This window comes from Rhinatrema bivittatum, chromosome 1 (genome assembly GCF_901001135.1).
Source record: "Rhinatrema bivittatum chromosome 1, aRhiBiv1.1, whole genome shotgun sequence".
NCBI lineage: Eukaryota > Metazoa > Chordata > Amphibia > Gymnophiona > Rhinatrematidae > Rhinatrema > Rhinatrema bivittatum.
In genome coordinates this window covers 819,124,226-819,145,863 of record NC_042615.1, presented here as the reverse complement: position 1 = coordinate 819,145,863, position 21,638 = coordinate 819,124,226, and the positions used below count along the sequence as shown (strand labels likewise).

At 42.4% G+C, this 21,638-nt stretch overlaps 1 protein-coding gene across 4 annotated transcripts in view; it reads left to right on the top strand.

Annotated features, from left to right (window-relative positions):
* UNC13B (unc-13 homolog B) overlaps nt 1-21,638 on the top strand; it is a 1,232,326-nt gene that overhangs the window by 454,218 nt on the left and 756,470 nt on the right. For all 4 annotated transcript variants that reach the window (XM_029581856.1, XM_029581857.1, XM_029581864.1 and 1 more), the window contains 2 exons: nt 1,031-1,330; nt 11,155-11,245. In XM_029581856.1, the coding sequence (XP_029437716.1) occupies nt 1,031-1,330; nt 11,155-11,245 (391 nt within the window). The remainder of the gene's footprint in view (nt 1-1,030; nt 1,331-11,154; nt 11,246-21,638) is intronic.

The window sequence follows — 21,638 nt, the reverse complement described above, 5'->3', positions numbered from 1 at the left end:
TGTCCTTCCATTAGCGACAGATTAACAATCTTCGTTATTGTTGGGGCAATATTCGTTGCTACTAATTTCAAAGCAGAGGGTGGAATTGGATCTAAAGGATGGGTGGCGGGGTTTAGTTTTTTTTATCATATTTTCAATTTCAGCAATGGAGGCCTCATCAAACGAGAACCATTCCAGTACATCTCTTTTAAGCATTTTAATCTCTTGGTTGTCAATACTGGGTATTGAAGCGACAATATTCTCTACTTTTTTCTTTAAAAAAATAGCGCAAAATTATCACAATTGGATTCATTTAGTATAGTTGATTCAGGGCTAGGATCTTTCACTAAATTTTTTACTAAAGTGAACAAGGCCCGAGGATTATTATTAAAGTTTTCCAATTTTGTTTTAAAACAGTTTTTGTTTCATTAATCAGATTTTTATATTTATTAAGTTGGGATCTATGTATCCCTAGTGTTTGATACATTTCATTTTGGTGTGTTAATAGTTGGTGAGCTTTAAAATATGGTATAAGGGATGAGTGTTTTTGATGGAACATAATGATTAACTAAAGGTTACTCAGACTACCAGTGATATCTTTGTGTCATGCAGTGTGTGATATAAATGATCCATTTTTTTGCTCACTATAAAAGGGAGATAAAGTGGACTAAATTTAAAAGGTTTTCTTAAAAACCAGGATTTATTTCTCTTAGTGTTACCACTTATGCATTACATGTGCGTTATATAGTTTAGCAAACATCTTGATCAAATATAGCCATGTTCTCTATTAGGAGTTCATAAAATTGCTTTGATATGAAACTGCTTTAGGAAATCCTTGCAATGCCATTATCTAATGGGAAGCCTAGACCAGGTTTTCAGATCATTCAAAGATGAATCCCATCAGCTAGTAATTTGCAAGTTATTTTTAACAAGAAAGCATTTTTATGTAAATAATGCATTTTATTTCCTTTGTTGAATTTTAACTGCTAGTGAGAGTTTATTTTGTTCTTCTGTTTATTTATTGACCCACTTTTCTCTTGCTTTCCCACAGTCCTGCTGACAGTAGTAGGTATGGCTCCTCAGGTAACGTCAGCCAGGAAAGCTCTCAACTGAGTGAGCTGGAACCTTACCATGGTTCAGAAGCGGAAGAAGAATGCCGAGAGAGGGATTCAAATTTTTTCTACCAGAGCTCTAGCAGTTACCAGCGGAATGGCCAGGATTGTTACAATGACTATGATGCAGAGAAAGTGTTGATATGTCAGAAAAAGGGAAATGATAAAGATGATGTCCCATCCAAATTATTTCCAGAAGAAGAGCAACCTAAAGACTGCAATATGGATAAACAGGAAAGGTAAGATGACAGACAGAATCAGTGTTTTTTTAATCTTTAATATGTTAATTTAAGCCAACTGGGGTCAGGGGTAACCAAACTCTGGCTCAGGATCCACATGTCGCTCTTTCATGTGCAAAATGTGGCTCTTGGCTACATGGGACCTGAGCAGCACTGTAGAGAAAAGGAGGGGGAGGGACTGGAGCAGGAAGCACACACAATTCAATAAACCAGAGGAAGAGTCATTCTGCTCTGGCCCCTGTCCCTCTCCTGACCTCACAGTGATGCTGGTTGGCTGCAGAGACAGAAGAGAGAGGCTGGAGCAGAGGGGGGGGGGGTTCTCTGCTCATCCCTGCTCTATTCCTCTCCTCTCCCCCTTCTGCAATCAGCAGAAGGGGGAGAGGAGAGGAATAGATATTCCTGGCCACAGGGGTCTCCCTTCAGTCTTCTTTTTTCCGCAGAGCCGTTAGCCTCGCAGTTATTTGGAGTCCTATGAGGTGATTTCACCACATAAAAATTTAAGAAAATTATTCGAAAAACTATAGAACTGCAGGGGTCTCCCGTTTTCACCATACGTGGTAAGTTTTTCTATTGGTACCGTATGATCCCATATCGTTTATTCCGTCTGCAAGTCGTCAACGGCTGTCCGACTTCGCCATGGCCTCGGGTTTTAAAAAATGCCCGGCTTGCTCCTGCACAATGTCCATTATGGACCTACACTTAGAGTGTGTTATTTGCCTCGGCAAAAAACACGATGTTTTAACATGTACTAAGTGGGCCGAGATGACGCCGAAAGGCAGAAAACTCCGGATGGAAAAAATGGAGCATCTTTTCTGATTACAACTGATGCCATCCACGTCAACATCAATGCATTCGTCTCCGGCTGGAGCGACTTGTAAAGTTCTCCTTTAAAAAGAAAAAAACGGACGAAGAGGGAGATAGACCATCACTGACTACGTCAGGGTCCTCCATGCGCTCGATGTCAACCACCGAAGGTAAACAAAAACATCGGCATCGACATCGGAGGTCACACGAATCGGACACCGACCCGATATCCAGTAGTTCGAGAAACTCTGGATCAGCACCGAAGAAACCTCGGGGACCGGACGTTTCACCGAGGCCTTCTACACCGAGGCGATCCCCACCAATATTGGTGCCGGGAACCATACCCCCACAGGGCCCTGTGGAGGTACCGGTATCGCCTTCGCTGCCTTCCCCCATAGCTGCTCTGGTTTCACCAGCTATGCATGCGGAACTGGACAGATATATCCGCCAGGCAGTACGGGATGCGCTCCTCGATACGATGCCAGCTCCGACTCATCTATCGAGGCCAGCGCCATCGGCATCGCCATCGTCAATGCCACCGGTTCCATCGATGCCACCTCCGATTACATTACCGGTGCATCCGACACCATCGATGCCACCACCGGCGCATCCACCGATGATACCATCGATGCCAGTGCCGGATCTGTCTTTTTTGGCACCATTAATGGCAAAACTAGACACCCTTATCGGTGCCATTCCATCAAAACCTCTGGAGAAACCGGTACCAGCTCCAATTGAGGAAGAACCACCAATCCCAGAGCCAATCCCGGGTCCATCAGGGATTCCACGCTCCCACCCACCGGTATCACCGTCTTTTCCATCAAAACTGACGGAACATCCATCGATGCCAAAAGGAGTTAGACCTTTGACACCTCTTGGGTCTCATACCCCGGATAACTTGCAAGATACAGACACTGATACCTCCTCAGAGGAAATTCTTTCTGAACCATCTCCTCCAGAGGAAAGAAGAAAATCTCCTTCGAAAGACCTCTCCTTCTCAAGTTTTGTGAAAGAGATGGCTGATACCATACACTTTCAATTACAAACTGAAGAAGATGCCAGACAGAAGACCCTAGAAGTGCTCCAATTTGTGCATCCACCTAAGGAGGTCTTAGCCATTCCAGTGCATGAGGTCCTTACTGAACTTTTACAAAGATCATGGGAGCATCCCTGTTCCATCCCTCCGGTCAACAAAAGGACTGATGCGACGTATTATTCCAGCACACTCCTGGTTTCCATAAGACCCAGCTACCTCACCATTCAGTGGTAGTTTAGTCAGCGCAAAAGAAATAAAAAAGAGTGAAGACTCACTCTTCTACTCCACCAGGCAAGGATAACAGATTCCTGGACAACATTGGCAGAAAAATGTTTCAAGGGTCTATGTTGGTTTCCTGGATTGCGGCCTACCAATTATATATAACCCAATACCAACGAAACCTATGGAAACAGATACAAGACCTCTCCAGATCTCTCCCTCAACAGTTTTCGGAGTCTTTTTCATCCTTAATTCACAAGGTCCTAGAAGCAAGTAAACATGAGGTCCGTGCAGCATACGACTCTTTCGAAACTGCATCTAGAATGTTAGCTACCGGAATCAGTGCTCGAAGATGGGCCTGGCTCAAAGCATCTGATTTGAGGCCCGAAATACAGGACAAACTGGCTGATCTCCCTTGCTTGGGAGACAACTTGTTTGTAGACAAAGTGAAAGAAGCTGTTTCCCTTTTTAAAGAGCATTCGGAGACTCTCAAACAACTGTCCACTGTGCCTCAAGAGTCTCAAGCATCAAGGAGACTGCCCAGAAAAGAATCAAAACGCCCATATTATAGACCAAGGCATTATTATCCTCCTCCTGCCCGTGGTCGCTCATCTAGGCCAGCTCAACGGTCACAGCCCAGGCAGTCAAGAGCAATTACACCTCAACCCCCTCCTCAAACAGCATCCACTTCGGGGTTTTGAACCGTATCCAGGGAACAGCAGTCTATCTCCCAATCCAACACCAGAATTACCAGTAGAGGGATGGATAACATTTTTTCACCACAATTGGTCATCCATCCATCACCATGGCCAATGGGTACTCTCCATTATAACTCAAGGGTACCACTTGGATTTTCTTGCTGTACCAAACGACACTCCTCCCACTGCGTTTTGGACAGCAAACAACCAGTTCGCACTTCTACAAACAGAATTATCCACCCTTCTGAGCGCCAGAGCCGTGGAACCAGTTCCCCCGGTCTCAGTGGGGCAGAGGATTCTACTCCCGTTATTTCCTCATTCCAAAGAAAACAGGTGGTCTACGTCCCATTCTAGATCTCAGAAATCTCAACAAATTCTTAAGAAAAAAATTCAGAATGGTATCTTTAGGAACCCCGTTACCTCTACTTCAAACAGGAGATTGGCTCTGTTCTCTGGATCTTCAAGATGCTTACGCTCACATTCCCATATTCCCTCCTCATCGAAAGTACCTTCGTTTCCTAGTGGGTACTCAACATTATCAATACAAAGTTCTACCATTCGGCCTTGCCTCAGCACCTCGGGTGTTCACAAAATGTCTAGCAGTTGTAGCAGCCTACTTGCACAAACAGGGCGTACACATATTTCCTTATCTGGACAATTGGCTGATAAGGAGCCGAACCAGACAAGGAGTTCTTGATTCTCTCAAACTCACAATAAATCTGCTCCACTCCTTGGGATTTCTCATCAATTACGGGAAATCCCACTGTACGCCGTCTTACCTGTTGCAATTCATTGGAGCAGAATTGAACACCACAACGGCAAAGGCTTTTCTTCCAAAGGACCATGCACAGACACTAATTTCTTTAGCAGGTTCTCTACAAAGGAGCACACGAATAACAGCGCATCAAATGTCTCACCCTATTGGGGCACATGGCCTCCACAGTCCACGTCACTCCTATGGCCAGATTAGCCATGAGCTTCACCCAATGGACACTCAAAAGCCAATGGATACAAGCCATTCAACCATTGTCTTACCCAATTCACATAACGCAGGAGCTACAGTCTTCGCTCCTATGGTGGACGAACATAGACAACTTGCTCAAGGGCCTGCCCTTTCAACAACCAGCTGCACAAGTAACGTTAACTACAGATGCATCCACCTCAGGCTTGGGAGCACACATCAGCCATTTACAGACCCAAGGTGTTTGGACAAGCCTCGAAGCTACATTTCAGATAAACTTCCTAGAGCTTCGAGCTATACGTTATGCGCTACATACGTTCAAGGACTGCCTTTCCCACAAGACTGTTCTGATCCAAACGGACAACACAGAAGCCGTGTGGTACATCAACAAACAAGGAGGTACGGGCTCGTATCTCCTCTGTCAGGAAGCTGCACAGATTTGGGACTGGGCCCTGAACCACTCAATGATGTTCCGGGCCACTTGTCTGGCAGGAATCCACAACGTAGTGGCAGATCGACTCAGTCGTCAATTCCAGCCACACGAATGGTCCCTGGATCCCTCAGTAGCGACCAGGATCTTTCAACGTTGGGGTCATCCAACAATAGACCTCTTTGCATCACACCTCAGTCACAAAGTGGACAATTTCTGTTCTCTACACAAACAGAAGAACCAACCAGCCAAGGACGACTTTGCTCACCCTTGGAACTCAGGCCTACTATACGCGTATCCTCTGATACCGCTTATAACCAAAACTCTAGTGAAGCTACAACAGGACAGGGGAACCATGATTCTCATAGCCCCATATTGGCCTCGACAAGTATGGTTTCCAATACTCCTCGATCTCTCGGTCAGGGATCCAATTCGTCTGGGAGTAGCTCCTACTCTCATAACTCAGGATCAGGATTGGTTGCGCCATCCCAACCTTCAATCCCTATCCCTGACAGCATAGATGTTGAAAGCTTAATTTTGCAACCACTCAATCTTCCAACCAATGTATCTCAAGTGCTTATAGCTTCACGTAAACCTTCAACACGAAAGAACTATTCTTCGAAATGGAAAAGGTTTACTTTGTGGTGCAGCCAAAAAAGTATTGATCCTTTCACCTGCCCCACTACTTCTTTACTAGACTACTTATACCATCTTTCAGACTCTGGTCTCAAGATTTCATCTGTCAGAGTACATTTAAGTGCAATCTCGGCTTATCACAACAAGATGGGAGATGCACCTATATTGTCACAACCTCTTGACAGTAGATTTATGAGAGGTTTAACTCACATTAAACCAGCAATTTGGACACCTGTCATGGAATGGGACCTTAATCTGGTGTTAACAAGGCTCATGCGTTCTCCATTTGAACCCATGAATTCCTGTGATCTTAAATTTCTCACATGGAAGACTATCTTCCTCATAACCATTACATCGGCTAGAAGGGTTAGTGAGTTACAAGCACTTTTCACATACTCACCCTATACAAAATTCCTACATGACAGAGTGGTTCTCCTTACACATCCAAAATTCCTACCCAAGGTAGTTACGGAATTCCACTTGAACCAATCCATAGTTTTACCCACATTCTTTCCAAGGCCTCATTCTCACCCAGGAGAACAGGCCTTAAATACCTTGGACTGTAAACGTGCTCTATCTTTTTACTTAAACCGCACTACAGTCCAAAGGAAATCCAATCAATTTTTTGTTTCTTATGATCCAAACAAACCGGGTAAAGCAGTGGGTAAGCATACTCTATCCAATTGGCTAGCAGATTGCATAACGTTTTGCTATGAGAAGGCAGGCCTTCCTCTCCAAGGGCGAGTAAAGGCACATTCAGTAAGAGCAATGTCAACATCAGTAGCACACTATCGTTCAGTACCAATATCTGACATATGCAAAGCCACAACATGGAGTTCCATTCACACCTTTGCGGCTCACTACTGTCTCGACAAGGAAGGGACGACAAGATTCAGCCTATGGACGATCTGTCTTAAAGAACTTGTTTCCAGCATTTCCCAACTCATTCCGCATCCAACCTTTCGTGATTTCAGGCTGCCTCATTTTTTCCAACAGTACGCCAGTTGTTGTGCCTGTTGCACAAGTTGTACACTGTTGGTCCCATATAAGAATGACTCAGCCTGTAGCTTGCTAATCACCCATATGTGAGGACTAGCATCCTGCTTGTCCTGGGATAAAGCAAAATTGCTTACCTTGTAATAGGTGTTATCCCAGGACAGCAGGATGTAGTCCTCACGAAACCCACCCGCCACCCCCCTGAGTTGGGTCCGATACGTTTTATTATTTTATTTTTGGCTAACGCATATTACTTCAAAAAAGACTGAAGGGAGACCCCTGTGGCCAGGAATATCATGGCATGCTGAGCATGTTCAGTGGGCGCACTGTGCCAGTCAAAAGTTTCTAGAACCTTTGACAGAGGTTTTTCCGTATAGGGCTCCATTACTGATATCATCCATATGTGAGGACTACATCCTGCTGTCCTGGGATAACACCTATTACAAGGTGTGCAATTTTGCTGTATTCAAGGTGCGGTCTCACCATGGAGCGATACAGAGGCATTATGACATTTTCCGTTTTAGTCACCATTCCCTTTCTAATAATTCCCAACATTCTGTTTGCTTTTTTGACTGCCGCAGCACACTGAACCGACGATTTCAATGTGTTATCCACTATGACACACAGATCTCTTTCTTGGGTTGTAGCACCTAATATGGAACCCAACATTGTGTAATTATAGCATGGGTTATTTTTCCCTATATGCATCACCTTGCACTTATCCACATTAAATTTAATCTGCCATTTGGATGCCCAATTTTCTAGTCTCACAAGGTCTTCCTGCAATTTATCACAATCTGCTTGTGATTTAACTACTCTGAACAATTTTGTGTCATCTGCAAATTTGATTATCTCACTCGTCGTATTTCTTTCCAGATCATTTATAAATATATTGAAAAGTAAGGGTCCCCATACAGATCCCTGAGGCACTCCACTGTCTACTCCCTTCCACTGAGAAAATTGTTTCCTGTCTTTTAGCCAGTTTGCAATCCATGAAAAGACATCGCCACCTATCCCATGACTTTTTACTTTTCCTAGAAGCCTCTCATGAGGAACTTTGTCAAACGCCTTCTGAAAATCCAAGTATACTACATCTACCGGTTCTCCTTTATCCACATGTTTATTAACTCCTTCAAAAAAGTGAAGCAGATTTGTGAGGCAAGACTTGCCCTGGATAAAGCCATGCTGACTTTGTTCCATTAAACCATGTCTTTCTATATGTTCTGTGATTTTGATGTTTAGAATACTTTCCACTATTTTTCCTGGCACTGAAGTCAGGCTAACTGGTCTGTAGTTTCCCGGATCGCTCCTGGAGCCCTTTTTAAATATTGGGGTTACATTTGCTATCCTCCAGTCTTCAGGTACAATGGATGATTTTAATGATAGGTTAGAAATTTTTACTAATAGGTCTGAAATTTCATTTTTTAGTTCCTTCAGAACTCTGGGGTGTATACCATCCGGTCCAGGTGATTTACTACTCTTCAGTTTGTCAATCACATCTTCTAGGTTCACCGTGATTTGATTCAGTCCATCTGAATCATTACCCATGAAAACCTTCTCCATTACGGGTACCTCCCCAACATCCTCTTGAGTAAACACCAAAGCAAAGAAATCATTTAATCTTTCCGCGATGGCCTTATCTTCTCTAAGTGCCCCTTTAACCCCTCGATCATCTAACGGTCCAACTGACTCCCTCACAGGCTTTCTGCTTCGGATATATTTAAAAAAGTTTTTACTGTGAGTTTTTGCCTCTACAGCCAACTTCTTTTCAAATTCTCTCTTAGCCTGTCTTATCAATGTCTTACATTTAACTTGCCAATGTTTATGCTATATCCTATTTTCTTCTGTTGGATCCTTTGGATTCCAGTTTTTGAATGAAGATCTTTTGGCTAAAATAGCTTCTTTCACCTCCCCTTTTAACCATGCCGGTAATCGTTTTGCCTTCTTTCCACCTTTCTTAATGTGTGGAATACATCTATTTATTTATTTATTTATTTATTTGAGTTTTTTTTCTATACCGGCATTCACGGAGTTCGTATCATGTCGGTTTACATAAAATAAGGGGTGATCAATAAATTATAAACGTACATAACTATAACATGAGAGTATACATTTTGCAAAATATAACAAATTATAACAAGTGCGCAGAAAAAGCAGTTACAATAAAACAAGGATGGTTCTAACTGGGAGTTGAAAAAGAGGATGATAGAAGTTTAACAAGAAGTAGAACGTGCAGTGGTTGGTAAGTCTGTATCAGTTTAGTGAGTGATAATCAGTCTTGCTGTGTTTGGTGGGAGAGCATCAGTCAGGGTCCGGAAAAGCTTTCTTGAACAGCCATGTCTAGACTGTGCTTCTAGAATGGTATTTTTTAACAATGACCACGCCTCTTGGACATTTTTTACTTTTGTAGCTGCTCCTTTCAGTTTTTTTCTAACAATTTTTCTCATTTTATCAAAGTTTCCCTTTTGAATGTTTAGCACGAGAGCCTTGGATTTTGCACACTGTTCCTCTTCCAGTCATTAAATCAAATTTGATCATATTATGATCACTATTGCCAAGTGGCTCCACCACCGTTACCTCTCTCACCAAGTCCTGTGCTCCACGGAGAATTAGATCTAAAATTACTCCCTCTCTCGTTGGTTCCTGAACCAATTGCTCCATGAAGGTATCATTTATTCCATCCAGGATCGTTATCTCTCTAGCATGTCCCGATGATACATTTACCCAGTCAATATTAGGGTAATTGAAGTCTCCCATTATTACCGCACTACCAATTTGGTTAGCTTCCCTAATTTCTCTTAGCATTTCACTGTCCGTCTCACCATCTTGACCAGGTGGACGATAGTATACCCCTATCACTATAGTCTTCCCCGACACACAATGGATTTCTACCCATAAAGATTCAATTGGGCATTTAATCTCATGCAGGATGTTTATCCTGTCGGACTCTATGCCATCCCGGACATAAAGCGCCACACCTCCTCCCGGGTGCTCCTCTCTGTCATTGCGATATAATTTGTACCCTGGTATAGCACTGTTCCATTGGTTGTCCTCCTTTTACCATGTCTCTGAGATGCCAATTAAGCCTGTGTCATCATTCACTGCTATACATTCTAATTCTCCCATCTTACTTCTTAGACTTCTGGTATTAGCATACAAACATTTCAAAGTTTGTTTTTTGTTTGTATTTTCATTCTGCTTTTTAATTGATAGGGATAAGTTAGAATTTTTTAGCTCAGGTGAGTTTTTAGTTACAGGCACTTGGACTATTTTTCTCTCTCAATTCCATCCTGTTTTCCCAATTTCCCAATCCTCCCACCCTGTCCCCACCAGTTTGTATCTCAATCTCATCCTTTCCCCCATCTCAATCTTCCTACCAATCTCTCTCAATTCGTCCACCGTACCCACCAGTCTCTCTAAGTACATCCACCCTGTCTCTGACTGTTGTGTCTGTCGCTGTCAGACGTCTCTGCTCTGCCCATTTTATGGAATGCCTTTCTACCAGATCTTTTCTCTAAACTAAATAATATGAAATTTTGGGATCTAGTTAGACAGTCTTACCACAAGACTTAGTCTTCTTTTAAACTTTTAATATATTTAATGTAGTGGATTTTGGGATTTTATATAATATGTACACACAGAATGATATTGGGATTTAATGCAGCGTTTCCCAACCCTCTCCTGGAGGCACACCTAACTGCTCAGGCTTTCAGGATATCCATAATGATTATGCATGCAATGAATTTGGTGTATGTAAATCTATCTCTTGCTTGTTTATTGTGATAATCCTGAAAACCCTACTGGATAGGTGTGCCTTTAGTAGAGAGCTGGGAAACACTGGTTTAGTTTTCTCCATCCCTTCTGAAAGGGGGGATGGGGTGAGGAAGTGATAATTATCTTTTTGCTTGTTTTTCTTGATGATTAAATGTATTTTTAATGTATTGTTTGTTGTTGCTATTTTGATGTAAGCTGCTCTGGTTCTTTCTTGGAGGAGACCAGCATATAAATAAAAATATAATGCAACATAATTCTATTTGTTTCAAGTTACAATGAAGAAATCGGGCAACCTCCATTTTCTCCAGCCCGAGCTCGCTGGCTCAGAGTTATTAATAAAGTACGAGGACAGCTACAAGAGGTAAGGCTGGGTTTTCTTTGCTAACTAGAATTTGGGACTGTGTTTTTGGGGGGAGGGGTGTGGAATCTGGAAATAGTCTAAAATGGAATGGGCATATTTTACCTGTGGTCTATCTTACTACAGTTACATGGAATTTGGCAGCTCAGTTATTGGAAAAAAATTGAAAGTTGAAGTTTCCTTTATATCTTAGGATTTATCTTGCCTGGCCCCTTTCTCTTGTTCACTCTGTTTTGCTAATTTCATACAATTGTTATCCTCTGTAAATACTCCACTATCATATGCACTGTTGTCTATCTGTTGTTCTCCAACCTCTTGTTCATTGAACACTGAATAATAGCACTTATTTACATTTTTATACCGCTCATCAAAAAGCTCAGAGTGATGTACAATAAAAAGCACAGACACAATCAGTAGTAAAATAAACAGAACATAATATAAACATAAAGCAAAATATCTAAAATGTGTAGGTTCTAAAATGTGAGCTTTTCTGAAGAAACACAAACATTAAAAACAATCTATTAGCCAAAAGCTTGTGTAAATAACCAAGCTTTGCACATTTAGTGAAATGTAGTAATTTCATTTATATTCTTAATTTCAAGAAGAAGAAGATTCCATGTTTAGTATTTCAACATTTTTCTAGTCACCCTTCACATCCTTTTCATTTCTGTCTCTTGTGCTTCCTTGTTGCATTGACATATCTAAAAAGAAAGTCTTGCCACCTTGCTTTATTGCCTCAGCTATATTTTCCTCTTGTTTATGCCTTTTCTATCCTAACTGCTGTTCTTTAGTCTTTACAAATATATTTAGGATTTCTCTTCTTTCTGAGATCCTTTGTATCTTTTGAATACTAATTGGGGTTTTTTTGTTTGTTTGTTTTTTTTACTTTGGAGCCATCTATTTTTAAAAACTGCAGAGATCTCTTTTCCTCCTTGGCAGTGCCTCTCTAAAATACTTCCTCCTCATAATAAAGTTGGCATTTCTGAAGTCCAACACTGACCTGTAATATGTCTCTGTCTTTGCTCTTTTATCAAACAATACCGGTGAACACTGAAGCTGATGTGGTCACATATATTATATTAGAAACACAATATCCATTTGTAAGTATCGGGTCTCATATTTCCCTCTGCCTTTATGGATTCAGATACCGCCTGAGGAGTGCCTTTAAAGAGAGTTTAGAATTACTCTGCTTTTGTTTCTACAGCAAGATGCTAAAATCATGTTGACCATACTTTATTGAACTGGACATTTAGCCTTCTGAATAGGCACCCCATTTAGGTATACAATCTGATTTTAAAATGGCATTTTAGAGAATAATAGTGATTGAAAACTAGTGTACTGTGATTAATTATAGTAGTCATTTACGGATTGTGGAAAAATAGATTATGATAAACTTGAAAGTGAATCATAAAATGGAATACCATTCGGAAAATGGAGTAGAACAGAACATAAGGCTACATTTTGTGGAATAATTTCTAAATTTAAATCAGATTACTTCTGGGGGGGGGGGGGGGGGGATGTCATTGTTCCTGCTACATGGCTGTTCTGGAGCAGGGTGTGGTCCGTTCCAATAACCTCTTGACCAGCGAGCTGTCTTACAGCATCAGCCCTTGTGAGCTGACCTGTCTGATAAACTGCCCTTTGGATAGTTGTTTTTGCCTCTGTAACCTGTCCTTGTCCTGGGCTTACATAGAAACATAGAAATGATGGCAGAAGAAGACCAAATGGCCCATCCAGTCTGCCCAGCAAGCTTTCACACTTATTTTTCTCATACTTATCTGTTACTCTGACCGCTGAGGTCAGGGCCCTTATTGGTAACTTTTTGGTTCTAATTTCCTTCTACCCCCGCCACTGATGTAGAGAGCAGTGCTGGAGCTGCATCAAAGTGAAGTATCAAGCCTAATTGGTAGTTGTCTGACTGTAAATCCTCTTATCTTCATTCCCCCCTGCCATTGAACCAGAGAGCTACACTGGATATGCATTGAAAGTGAAGTATCAGGTTTATTTGGTTTGGGGTAGTAACCGTCGCAACAAGCAAGCTACTCCCACTATTTGTGAATGCTTCTTGCCGTTGAAACATACAGCAATGTTGGAGTCGCATTAACCGTTTGTATGTTTATTGAATAAGGGTATTAATCACCAGGTAGTAGCCGACATTCCCGCAAGCCACCCCCATGCCTCTTCTCTTCATTCACATCCTTAAGACTTTATGGATCCATAGTGTTTATCCCATGCCCTTTGAAATCTTTCACAGTTTTGGTCTTCTTCACTTCCTCCGGAAGGGCGTTCCAGGCATCCACCACCCTCTCCATGAAGAAATACTGCTGATTTTTTTTTCCAACGGAAAAGGTTTGTCATTGACTCTGGATCATTAAAACCTTTCAAGTATCTGAAAGTCTGTATCATATCACCCTGCTCCTCCTTTCCTCCAGGGTATACATATTTAAGTTCTTCAATCTCTCCTCATATGTCATTTGATGAAGACCATCCACCTTTTTGGTCGCCTTCTCTTGACCGCCTCCATCCTGTCTCTGTCCCTTCAGAGATACGGTCTCCAGAACTGAACACAGTACTCCAGGTGACGCCTCGCCAAGAACCTGTACAAGGGGATAATCACTTCCCTTTTCTTATTCGATATTCCTCTCTCTATGCAGCCCAGCATTCTTCTGGCTTTAGCTATCGCCTTATCACATTGTTTCGCCGACTTCAGATTGTTAGACACTATCACCCCCAGGTCTCTCTCCTGCTCCATGCACATCAGCCTTTCACCCCCTATTGAATACATTTCTTTCGGATTTCCACACTTCATATGCATAACTCTGCACTTCTTGGCATTAAATCTCAGCTGCCATATCTTTGACCAGTCTTCCAGCTGTCTTAAATCTCGTCTCATTCTCTCCACTCCTTCTGGCGTGTCCGCTCTGTTGCAGATCTTAGTATCATCCGCAAAAAGACAAAGATTACCTTCTATCCCGTCTGAGATGTTGCTCACGAAATATTGAACAGGACAGTCCCAACACCGACCCTTGCGGTACTCTGCTCATCACCGCTCTCTCTTCCGAGTAAGTTCCATTTACTATCACATATTGTCTTCTGTCCTTCAACTAGTTTGCTATCCAGGTCACCACCTTCGCACTCACTCCCAAGCTTCTCGTTTTATTCACAAGCATCCTGTGCGGGACCGTATCAGAAGCTTTGCTGAAATCTAAGTAGATGACATTGAGTGCTCTTCCTCAATCTAATTCCCTAGTCACCCAATCAAAAAAGTCTATCAGATTCGTCTGACAGGACCTTCTCTTGGTGAAACCATGCTGCCTCTAGTCCAGCAATTCTGCTGCTTGTAGATACTTCACTATTCTTTCCTTCAGCAGCGACTCCAATACTTTTCCCACCACCGAGGTGAGGCTAACCGGCCTGTGGTTTCCAGCCTCCTCTCTGCTCCCACTCTTGTGAAGAGGGACCACCGCCACTTTTCTCCAATCACTCGGCACCACTCCCGTTTCCAGGGATCTATTGAACAGGTCATGCAGCGGAGCCGCCAGCACATCTCTGAGCTCCCTCAGTATCCTGGGATGAACCTCATCAGTCCCCATGGCTTTGTCCACTTTCAGTTTTCCTAGTTCTTCCCATACGTTCTCTGCTGTAAATGGAGTATCATCCATTCCACTCCCCTCCAGTTTCTTGTTAACTAGCAATAGTCCTTTTCCGGGGCTTTCTTTAGTGAACACCGAACTGAAGTATTTGTTTAATATTTCTGCCATTTTTTCATATGTCTCCACCCATTGATCCTTTTCACCTTTCAATTTCACTATCCCACTTTGGACTTTTCTCCTTTCACTGATGTATCTGAAAAATATTTTGTCTCCTCGCTTTACCTCTTTGGCAATCCTTTCTTCCACTTGAAATTTTGCTTTCTTGATTACTTTCTTCGTTTCCTTCAGTTTTACCAGATATTCTTCCTTGTGATCCTCCCTTTGGGATCCTTTATATTTCTTAAATGCTGTTTTTATCTTTTATTTTATCAGCCACCTCCTTTGTGAACCAGATAGGTTTCATGCTTTTCTTGCTTTTCTTTACTTTTCTAACATATAGATTAGTTGCCTTGGTAATTGCTTCTTTTAGTTTGGTCCACTGTTGTTCCACATCTCTTGTTTTCTCCCATCCTTCTAGTTCTTCCTCCAGGTACTTCCCCCATTTCAACAAAGTACGTGTTTTTGAAACACAAAACCCTGGTCTTTGTGCGACTTCTCCGTATTGTATTAGTGATATGAAACCATACCATTTGATCACTGGTGCTGAGGTGGGCACCCATCTGGACATTAGAGACATTATCTCAATTAGTGAGCACTAAATTGAGTATAGCTCTCTCCCTCGTACGCTCCATTACCAGCAGAGCCACTTGCAGGCCATCCACTATCTCTCTACTACTGTTAGATTCCGCAGAAGGGATTCTCCAGTTTACATCTGGTAGATTAAAATCTCCAACAATCACCACTTCTCCCTTCTTACTCATCTTTTGGATGTCTTCAATCAGTTCTCTGTCTATGACTTCCATTTGATTTGGAGACCTATAAAACAGTTAACACTTATTTATTTATTTTATTTGTGGTTTTTATATACCGGACTTCGTAGGGAACATCAGTTCGGTTTACATTATAACTTCAAATTCAGCAAACAGATGCTTTACATGGAACTTATACAAAACAGTGGATAAAAACTATACAATTGGGAACAAGGTTTGATAAAGGAAACTTAATTAGGAGATGTGGGGAGGAGGTGATGACATTGAGAATTGTTTTGAGGGGCGGAGAGGGGGAGGAAGGGGAGGGGGACAGTGGAAGATGTGATGCATAGTATGCAAAGGGGAGGGCGAGGAGGGTTGCAACAGTTGCATGAGGGGAGGGGCGATGGGTTGCATGAATTACATGCGGTGGAGAGAGGAGGAAAAAAAACAGGTTGCAGGGAACTATTTACATTAATTGCACTAGGGCGGTTAAATAGCAGGGATGGATAAAGCTATTTACAGAAGGTACAGTAGGGTGATTAAGTAGATAGTGGAATAAAGTTGAATTTCAAAGTTGGTAGCGACAGTGATTGATATTTATCATGTACGAGATCGTAGAGATAGAGCAGGGGAAACTAATGTGAGCAGATACGTTGGGGGGGGGGCTATAGGGGAGCGGGGGGAGAAGATGCGTGGAGGGGAGGGAAGATAGAGAAGAGATTGTGGAGTGAGGCGGAATGAGTGAGTTTTGGTGTTAAGTACTATGTGAATGCTTTAGTGAAAAGCCATGTTTTGAGTTTTCTTTTGAAAGTTGCATGGCCAGAAACCAGTTGCTCTGGCCAAGTTGCACTTGGCCAGAGCTGTTCACTGGACACTGTATCTGCTATTGATTTTGAACAGACCCTCCCCCGGATTTGACTAATTTAAGGTTTTTCCTTGGCTCTCCCCAAGAAGTTGGACTTCAGGCTGTCTCTTTCAATTTCAAAGCAGACTGAACTTGATTACCCCCTGGAATGCACTGAGTCAGTTGCCAATAGCTGCTTAGTCCAACTCTTTTTTTTTTGTATAGTTTTTTTTTTTTGTTTTTTTTTTACTTAGACAAACACACAGCAATTTAAAGCAGCAATATTAATATCTAGAAAAATAGAAAATTAAGGCTAGCACTATACAAAAACAGAAAAACATAACCAGCCCTCTATAATAAAGATAAATTAAAGATATTCCTTAGCTTTCACCAAGAAGTTGGACTTCAGGCTGTCTCCTTCAATTTCAAAGGCTTAGCTCATGTTTAATAGAAAAAGAGCTTACACTCCTTAAATCAACAAGCTGATCTGATAAGGTGGGTAGCATTGTTGTGCTGGTCAAAGTTCTTATCTTGTTTCTCTCTGCTGGGACAGTGTTTCTTAGCTGGAACATACATGCCAGCATCCACCTTTTAAGTCTGTGTCCTTCTGAGGTTAGTATTCATAGAAGCTAGAATTCATATTTTGTTGCATACACTGGTAGAACATCTGGTATCCCCCTTATAATACTCAAAACTAAATATGGTACTCTTGTCTCTCAGACTCTGATTGATAAATGGAATTTGGTTTTAAATTCCAGTTATGATGCTAAAGATTGGAAACATATTTAGAAAGTGGTGCATTATGTTTCCATTTGTAATAGACTAGTGTAATTAATGGTCAAGCTGCTACATAGAACTTACTACACCGGACTTGATTTCTCTGAAATTTCTGCTGCTGAAGATCCTACATGTTGGAAGGGTTGTGGGGGACCAAGGTTCCTGTATTCACATAAGATGGCATTGTCTGGGGGTACACAATTTCTGGGAAGAAATTGCTCAAGAAATATCAAACATTTTATCTATTCTTGTTTATATCTCACCCAGGCTCGGATTGTTGGGTAGATGGGAGGAGTCATTCATCCCTAAACCTAAAAGGACTTTGGTTTCCCAACTGCTTTTAGCAGCTAGATTTACCATAGCTACCTATCAGCAACAGAATCCAAGTTTTGATTACAGGAAGGCACAGTTTTGACAGATTTGTTTGTTTATTTATTTACGATTTATTTTATTTTTTTATATACCGATGTTCATTTCAAAAAGAGATATCACATCGGTTTACAATAAGGTACAATAGGTAATTCACTATCCCCTAAAAGGGCTTACAATCTAAAATTTTTGTACCTGAGGCTAAGAGATTACAAAAATATAATCATCAAAATCAAAGTTCTTAACAATTAAGCAAAAGGTATAACAAGGAGCATATTAAACAGATTGCTGATATTAAGCTGCTGCGATATATGTCAAAAAGAGAGCGGTTTAGGAATGATTGCGTATGGAACTGTTTTAGGAAATACAACACATTCAATTAAATGCTTTTTCTGGTACATTTGATACAGTCCCTTTTGTTAATGTATTTGCCTATCAGACATTTTTTTCTTATTATGTTTTACATTAGTCTCTTTATCCTGTATGCTGTGGTATGGAGTTGTAACTATTGTTCTGTCCGTTACCTTGTACATTATACATGTGGTTTTGGGACCTTCCATTTCGTCCTGCTACACCAGTCCAGGCAATATGAATGGATTGTTTCCCCCTACTAGCAGATGGAGACAGAGAACACTGTTTTCCTATCCATCACCAATACATAGGGGTGGAGCAGCTCAGGAAAATTCCAATGCTTACTGCCTCCAGTAGATGGTAGGACCTGGTGGTGCAGCAGTACGATGTTGGATTTTGAGTTCCAAGCAGACCTGGAGCCAGGCCACTGGATCTGGCCAGCAGAGTGAGCCATTTATGTCACCTCCCAGTCCTGGGGGGGACGGACTAGATAGAGCTTGAAGGGGCAGGGCTTGTGCATATTATTAAAAAAAAAAAAAAAGAAGCAAGCAGTGGAAGTGCCTTTGTTTCCCCTGGGCCTAGCAGTCCTTTAGCCTCCCACTTCCCTTTCTCTCTCTCTCTCTCTCTTTCTGCCTCCTCTCCTGCCGTTTCTGAAAATAAAACAAAAAGGAAAATAGAGAGACCCGAAAGGGGGAGATTACAGGCTGAGCTGCAGGGCAGCACACCCGATAACTGAGTACCAGTGGGGACTGAGTCTTCAGTAGCATCGGGGGGGGGGGGGGGGGGGGGAAGAGAGAGGGTGCAAACTGAGCTATGAGTTAGTGCTCTGGGGGGCCTGCAGCACTCATGGAGAAGTTGGAGCACAGACTACCCATACATTTGCTAGAAAGAAACATATGGGGGAAGCTCTAAGGCAGAATCTCCTACAATGAGGATCCTCACTGCCTTCCTCTCTACCCCATCCCCCAGCTGTCTCTGCTCCAGACCTGTTCTTGGGGGAGGGCGGGGGGAAGGAAAGGCAAGGAGAAACGGAGCTCTTTGAATCAGAGTACAGACATCCAGAGACTGGGATAGACCTCTGGTAGGTGCCTGTAGGACCTTTCTTTTTTCTACTGGCTTCAGTGTTTACCTAGTCACCTCAACTATGGGGAAGGGCCGATCCTGATTTTATAAGCATTGGAATGCAACCACTGCGGCCAGATCTGTAGAGGTACTGCATCTGTCAAGGTAATGCGCCCGGCTATTGTGGGTAACTTTTGTGGGTCGTCCACCCCCCCCAAGGATTTTTTGCATTTTGGACATTTTCTATGGATGAAGGAAAGGAGCCCTGACAGACGCCATGAACAAGGGTTTATCGGTATTTTCCTTTGAAACTTATTTTTGGCGGGCTGACAGCCGTATTGATTTAGTCAGCTCTGCATCATAGTGGTCTTTAGAGGCTGAGGGGATTTTCAGATTTGCCCCAACCCTAGCTCCTTTTGTAGGTGGCAGTTTGAAGCAGATTCTTTTTAGCCAGGAACTGGTTCCTGAACAAATGTATCTGCCATTCTTTTATTTTTTTTAGCCAGCATTCTGTAAATTGCAAATATCTGAGGCGAGAAGGAGGCTTTCTGTTGGCTCAGTTTTCATTTGTTGAATTCAGCTTCCCAATAAGAAAAAAATAAAAAGATGTGGGGTTTTTTGTTTCATGGGACAGAATTTAAATGGGTGGAGCCTAAAGTTCAGCCTGATTGCACTGTTTTTCTTAATTGAGTACTGTGCTCTCAGAGGAAGAAGGCATGGTTTTTTGCCATTTTTTCATGAAGATATTTCTATGCCTTCGTGAAACATGCACACTCTTTGCATTGCATGGCAGATGCTAAGATTGAGGTCTGGTTGGGAGCCTTTTCTTAGAGGATCGCATACAATCTCTGTTTTTTTAGTTTTGAGTTGTGGGAATTGATGCTTGGGATGGAAGTCCACTAGGCTCGGCATTGAAGGTATGAAGACCTTCATCAAGTTATGCCAGTTTTTCACAAGAAGCAGATTGGCATTTCTTCCAGAAGCCTTGGCTATACATTCTCCATGGGCTACTACGGCAAGTACTTTTGTCCTGGCAGAAAGTAGTATTCCCTCCAGGTAGGCGGACTGCTCCTGGTATAAGAACATAAGTACATAAGAAATTGCCATGCTGAGTCAGACCAAGGGTCCATCAAGCCCAGCATCCAGTTTCCAACAGAGGCCAAACCAGGCCACAAGAACCTGGCAATTACCCAAACACTAAGAAGATCCCAAGCTACTGATGCAATTAATAGCAGTGGCTATTCCCTAAGTAAACTTGATTAATAGCCGTTAATGGACTTCTCCAAGAACTTATCCAAACCTTTTTTGAACCCAGCTACACTAACTGCACTAACCACATCCTCTGGCAACAAATTCCAGAGCTTTATTGTGCGTTGAGTGAAAAAGAATTTTCTCCGATTAGTCTTAAATGTGTTACTTGCTAACTTCATGGAATGCCCCCTAGTCCTTCTATTATTCAAAAGTGTAAATAACCGATTCACATCTACTCGTTCAAGACCTCTCATTATCTTAAAGACCTCTATCATATCCCCCCTCAGCCATCTCTTCTCCAAGCTGTACAGCCCTAACCTCTTCAGCCTTTCCTCTTAGCTGAGCTGTTCCATCCCCTTTATCATTTTGTTTGCCCTTCTCTGTACCTTCTCCATCACAACTATATCTTTTTTGAGATGCGGCGACCAGAATTGTACACAGTATTCAAGGTGCGGTCTCACCATGGAGCGATATAGAGGCATTATCACATTTTCCATTTTATTAACCATTCCCTTCCTAATAATTCCTAACATTCTGTTTACTTTTTTGACTGCTGCAGCACACTGAGCCGACAATTTTAAAGTATTATCCACTATGATGCCTACGTCTTTTTCCTGGGTGGTCGATCCTAATATGGAACCTAACATCGTGTAACTACAGCAAGGGTTATTTTTCCCTGTATGCAACACCTTGTACTTATCCACTTGGGAGGAGCATGGCGGGAGGCAGCCATAGTTGTTCCGGGGACGCCGGAGAGGGCAGCTTGCAGACGGGGCGGTAGCCATTTTCCCAAGGTAAATGGGAGGAGCCGTGAACAAGGTGAGGCAAATGGAGCGAAGCTGTCTAGGACCGATGAATGCAACAGTACCCCTCTTCAAACACTTTAAAAGCGAAAGCCTTCCTACCCCGGGATCGGGCTCTCTCTCTCGCTTCTCTGGCCCACCAACTGCAGTGTTGACAACACTCAACTGCACGTCACTTTCTGATCTTACTGGGTCATATGGCCTCCTCAGAGCATGTCACTCCGATGGCCCACCTTGCCATGAGAGTAACGCAGTGGACTCTAAAATCGCAGTGGATTCAGTCTTCTCAGCCAATGTCCACCATTGTCCACATCACCAACCAGCTCCGCTTCTCACTGGCTTGGTGGATAAACCAATCCAATCTTATTCAAGGCCTCCCATTTCAGGTTGCAGAACCTGAAATAACCTTGACAACAGATGCCTGCAACCTCGGCT